Raw genomic sequence first — 6144 nt, forward strand, 5'->3', positions numbered from 1 at the left:
AACACGCTGAAAACATCGAAAAGTTTGAAGAGCCAACTAATGGATTCTCTTATTTTTATGTTACCAAGTCGCCATCACCAATAATTCATACGAAAATAATCCCACAATGAATGAGCTTATAAAAAACTGTTAAAAACTCAATTGGTGTAAAATAAACGATTGAATTTTCAAAACTTCATTTAATTCGTGTTTATCAACTGCGACTAAATATATCCATGAACCACCTAAGCAATCATATGATAAATGCCATGATAAGCATTTTACATTATACGAATATACGTTGGGTAAACTCGTGCATGTAAAATTGAAGGGATAAATGTGTATTTAACTGAGTAACCTTGACATGGATGGAATTTTATTCCAACTGACACACGGGAATTGTTCGAACAATCAATGTCTGAAACGATATGCATTTTTTCGAATGATGTGGAGTATGACGAATCAGTGTTCTAGATCGAATCTTCATCATAATCTTTTAGTATGAGGTTATATAAAAAAATATATCAAAAATTCGAGTTCTGTTTGAAGAAAGAAGAAGTTTAAAAAAAAATGCATATTTCTCACTAATCTATTGCGTCAGAAACAAACGAGTTAATCCGTATACACGGCTCAACTTAAGTAGGTACGGTAGACGGACAACCAGAGACATCTAACTCTCTTTAATCGAAACTATTTATAAACGATGTTCTTTATTCAAGCAGACTGTTATTTTATATTTCGAAGCGGTATCTCGGTAGGTAGCAGATTACGAAATGTAGTCCAAACTAATACAGACGATTTCGACGATGTTATCAAGAATACGATGCTCGAATCTCTAGATAATGACCCGATCTCATTTCCAGTTTCTCATTTGCATACAATGACAGAGGTTGTATATGCGCGTACATTATCATTCGAATCATGCTTTCGTGCATCGTATATGAACTTTTTTTTTGTCCTTCTGCTGATCGAAAGGTGCACCGACAGGTCTCGGAGTCAGATCGCTCTTTATCGTTGACCCAACCGGCGCGGGTCGTTTTCATGTACGATCTAATGTTTGTTGTTGCCGTATAATGAAATGGACGTATGACACGATAATTTTATGGAACCTATCCCGCTACCCACCGCCTATTTTTCCATTCTTAGGTCTTTGTGTAATGGGATAGGTTTGTCGATCAGGGGCGTGGGTGTAATTAACATTGTACCTTTAACGATGCCTTGCAGTAGAAATTGTCAGAAGAAAATTGTCTTTATATTACATGACATTAGAGTTCAAGAAGACTTATTCCAACAAGTTTCATGGGTTTCAAATTGTCCCTTTCGCATTCACAATTAAAAAACGTCCAATATTTGAAATGATGTGAATACGTCAAATATACAGGGTGTCCCAAAACTAGTGAATCGAACGTCACACCACGATAGATTAGACCAAATACTATCGAGTAACATTAGTTGAGCGAAAATGTACCGTTTCTGAAAAAACCTAAGCTGAAGTTGCCGATTTTCGAACTATTTTTCCAATCACAATGCCAATTTGTGATTAAGGATAGCGTTTTTCTCCCATATTATCACCCTTATAGAGGGGGTTTATTCTGAGTAATGAAAGTCATGTAGAAAAAACAATTGTTTCAATTTACATTTACTTAGGTTATCGATTAACTACTTGAAATAGGGGAGATAAAACAATAATCTGAGTTCAATATAATTTAAAATCGATATACCTTTTCACAAACTGGCCCTGTAATTAAGAAAAATAGTTCGAAAATCGGCAACTTCAGGTATTTTAATAAAATTCTAATTATTTTGGAATCGGTACATTTTCGTTGAACTAATTAATGTTGATGTCATTCGATAATATTTGGTCTACTCTATCGTGGTGTGACGTTTGATTCATAAGTTTTGGGACACCCTGTATAGGGTGCCAATGCCGAGTCCAGCTTGGTTTTTCAGTTTGTTCGATGATTTTTATGAGAAGCGTCCAGCTTTGTTCATTTCAAGTCAAATTTTAGTTTTCAGTTTCACATAGCGACAATAAGCTCTAATATAAAACTTGGAAATGACACAATTACCCCAACTAATTCATGTAAATACCTGGGCATACAGATCGATAGCAAGATGAACTTCAAAGCACACTTAAAAACCCAAAATAAAATAGCAACCACACGGGCCGGGCACTTCAGGTCTCTAACATATAAGAACCAAGGAATCAACAGTAAAACTGCGACTATGATCTGAAAGATGATATGCAGACCTTTATTGGATTATGGGCATACGATATTCTCAAATTCACCAAAAACAGCTTTGGATATTATAGGAGTAGCAGAAAGAACTTGCTTACGAAAAATTACAAAACTAAGACATTCCAACAACACACCCAATGAACTCTTATACCAGATAAAAGAAGTAGAACCAATACTGGAAAGAACGCAAAGACTCGACAAAAAATTCATCGCTAACCAACACAACATCAACATAATCGAACCATTGATACACCACTACAATAGAGAGTTTGCACCAAAGGCAAAGTTACCAGCTTTGCCACTTTTCGAACATCTGAAATCATTACCATAAAAATAATCATTACCTACCAATAGTTTACAATAAGCGTCATGTGAAACAATACTGTATTTAACTGGCTGGAAGACTCCGGTCGATAGCCGTTTGATGGTCAAATCAAATTTCTCTCTCTCTCTCTCTCTCGATAAGCTCTACTAACTGTCCGCCAAGATTTTTTTTCTGTAGCGAATTTCGATGCGTAATCGGTCTCCTTCTTCATCCAATCTCAATGGAGGACTTCCCTACTTGTTTGCCAACCTAGAAAAAGGTCTACCATCAGGGAATGATTGCTTTCTAACGAAACCTTCTTCATTCTTTCCGCAATGATCAAATATATTTATGAAATTCTATCGAGCTTTCTAGAGTTTACTGTTAAAAAGAAAAAAAGATTTTCTTAACCTCGATTGCTGATTGGTTGAAATTTATGTTGGTATTACTACTTCTTGTGACAATTGACATATTTCATTGGCAAATGTCATTTTTACTGATATATATATAATATTAATATAAATATTGTCAATGTGCTGTATAGCTTACAAAATACAAGAAAACAAGTAAAGATTGTGCACATAACCAAAACTTTGCCCATAACCTAACAGATTACTTTTTCCTTCTTGACATTTGCCAACGAAACATGTCAATTGTCACAAGAAGTAGTAATACCAACATAAATTTCAACCAATCAGCAATCGAGGTTATGAAAATCTTTTTTTCTTTTTAACAGTAAACTCTAGAAAGCTCGATAGAATTTCATAAATATATTTGATCATTGCGGAAAGAATGAAGAAGGTTTCGTTAGAAAGCAATCATTCCCTGATGGTAGACCTTTTAGACCTTTTTCTAGGTTGGCAAACATGTAGGGAAGTCCTCCATTCCATCCCTCTCACCAACGATTCCACCTATTTGAGACAGCCTACTGGCCCCTTTTCGTCACTGTCATTACTTTCAATTGTCATCTGTCAAAATTGACATTTCATATAATGACAGCTGTCAAAATAACCACTTTTCAGAACGAAAACTCCGTCGTTACGACGTCCACGGAGATTCGCGTCGAATTCAATCTTCAATCGCTCCAAGTCTCCTACTTTTACAGCCTTCAGCGCTCCCCACAGTCCCCACATCGCCATCTCCCCCCTGCCGCATGAGGTCGACACGGCGCATGCCGATCAGCGGCGATTATCGCCCGCTCCTCGCTAGAGTCGTCAGTGTTCGCGCGAAAAACGATGGAGAGAGGGCGTCACGCGATCGACACGCGTAAGCTGATCGAACTGGTCAGGGCGAATCCCATGCTCTACGATCCGACGCTCGACGAGCACAAGGACATCAGGATGAGGGACGAACGCTGGGCGCTGATAGCCTCGGAGATGGGCCAACACCGTGAGTACGAACAGCCTCCGGGCTTCTCCTCTTCATGTATCTTCTCGTTTACAGCGGACGATCTGAAGAAGAAATGGAAGAACATCAGGGACACCTACATCCGTTACCTGAAAGCGGCGAAGACGAAGCACGGCGCCAAACCCAGCAGCCTCAGCAAGTGGGCCTGGTCCAAACACATGCGATTCTTCCGTCCCTATTTCGCCCATTCCAAACGACGGGCGGCGGCGACCGCAGACGCCTCCGAATTCGACGGTACAGCCGCGTTAGAACCGTACTTCGACGACCCCTTGCAGAACCTCAAGATGGAGGTCGGAGACGTCGTCCTCGAGGAGCAGGCGTCCTGTTATCCGGACGCGGATCAGGAAAGTTCGGAATACGAGGCCGGCGTCCATTTCAACCCGCGTAGGAGATCCCCGCTTCGTCTGCCCTACGGCGCCGGTCTGGAGACCAACATGGACGAGACGGAACTGCTGTTCGTGGCTTTCGCGAAGACCGTCAAGAAATTCTCCAAGAGACGGCTGGCCAAGGCGAAGATGCTGGTGGCGAAGGTGGTGATGGAACAGGAACTGATAAACATCGAGGAACAGAACGCGCTGGACCAGAGTAGGGACCCGGCGTGTCCTCCGAGTTCGTCGGATTCGATATCGGCCGATCAGCGCGCGGCCGTCAATCGCCAGGCGGTTAAAAACTGATTCGACGGACGTGTTCTTGAGATCAATCGTTCCTGTATCGTCTCGACTAGCTGCATTTATGTTTTGTCTCTTTAGATATAGTTTATCAGTGAATTAGTTCGATAATTAGGTTAGTTTTTTTTTTTTCGTTTCTTCTCTTGATTATAAAGATGGATTTTTACCTCGTTAAGCGTATCCTAGAAGTATTTCTGAACGGCGTTTCGAGATTTTGTGGAAATGTGACGAATATAAATCAATCAATATCTGATATGTGCATAAACAATTTGCTATTAATTCGTTGTAATATTTTTGTAATGAATGAAATCTTTTTCGTGATGACATTAAATGTTTATCGTTTACAATTTGACTTTTAATCGATCGATTCGCCTTTTTTTCTGAACATACGAAGATTTGATAATAAAAAAATATCCTCGAAACATCCCTATTAATTCAAATGATCGTATGTTGTGAATTCGTATTTGGAGAATAACATAAATCACACTCAAATACGATGAAATATTGATATCCAGTTAGCCAAGACTAGTTTCCATGGATAAAGAATATTGCGTTACCATGGCAACGAACAATAACTCATTAGAAGTGTCAGTGTGAATTTTGAGGTCGAAAATGTAAACCAGAGTTACGCAATGAATTAAAAGAAGGAAGATGCACAGAAATTGTGAAAATCAAAAAATCAGAGTATAGAGCCATCATCAAGTACCTGTATTTAAGGGTTAAGAGGTGAGCAGATTTACGAAGATATGATTAATACCCTTGGTGATCAATGTCCTTCGTATGCGACCGTGAAAAATTGAACTGCAAGCTACTAAAGAGATTAATTTTCCATTGAAGATGATGACCGATCGGGAAGGCCAGTTTCTGTGTCAGTCCCCGAAAATATCGATGCAGTTCATGACATGATTTTATCAGACCGTCGAATTGGGCTAAAATCTGAAGCACTGAATATTTCATACGAACGCGTTCATCATATAGTTCACGTCAATTTGGACATGAGAAAAATTGCTGCAAAATGGATCCCCAAATGTTTGAATGTTGATCAAAAACCTGCAAGGGTAGAAGCATCGCGTTCAATCTGTGCTCGATTTGTAAACGATGTAGACTTCTTAAACCCGATTGTTACTATGGATGCGACTTGGGTACATTTCTACGATCCAGAAACGAAGCAACAATCGATGAAGTGGCGACAATCTGGTTCTCCAAGACCTAAGAAGTTTCGTGTCCAAAAATCTGCTGGAAAAGTTCTTGCTTCAGATTTTTGGGAATGCCATGGAGTAATCATGATTGATTTTTTGGATAAGGGTAGAACAATAACCGGAGATTACTATTCGACATTACTGACCACTCTACGGGAAAAAATTAAAGAGAAAAGACGCAGAAAGCTATCCGAAGGTGTTTTGTTTTTGCAGGACAACGCCCCAGCCCACAAATCTCATGTTGCCACGCAAAAAATTCGTGATTTAGGGTTTGAATTACTAGAACACCCCTCATATTCACCAGATTTGGCTCCATCCGACTATCATTTCTTTCTTCAACTGAAAAA

The 6144-nt window shown here is 39.4% G+C and overlaps 1 protein-coding gene and 1 long non-coding RNA gene across 4 annotated transcripts in view; one reads left to right on the plus strand and one right to left on the minus strand.

Annotated features, from left to right (window-relative positions):
* The window catches only part of LOC123318842, a 50025-nt gene that overhangs the window by 14634 nt on the left and 29247 nt on the right, over nucleotides 1-6144 (minus strand). The window lies entirely within an intron of this gene.
* On the plus strand, nucleotides 3686-4942 carry LOC123318840. The gene is made up of 2 exons (XM_044905596.1): nucleotides 3686-3912; nucleotides 3967-4942. Exons 1-2 carry the CDS (start codon nucleotides 3759-3761, stop codon nucleotides 4602-4604), a joined length of 792 nt encoding a protein of 263 aa, XP_044761531.1. The 5' UTR covers nucleotides 3686-3758; the 3' UTR covers nucleotides 4605-4942.

Source organism: Coccinella septempunctata, chromosome 8 (genome assembly GCF_907165205.1).
Source record: "Coccinella septempunctata chromosome 8, icCocSept1.1, whole genome shotgun sequence".
Classification (NCBI taxonomy): domain Eukaryota; kingdom Metazoa; phylum Arthropoda; class Insecta; order Coleoptera; family Coccinellidae; genus Coccinella; species Coccinella septempunctata.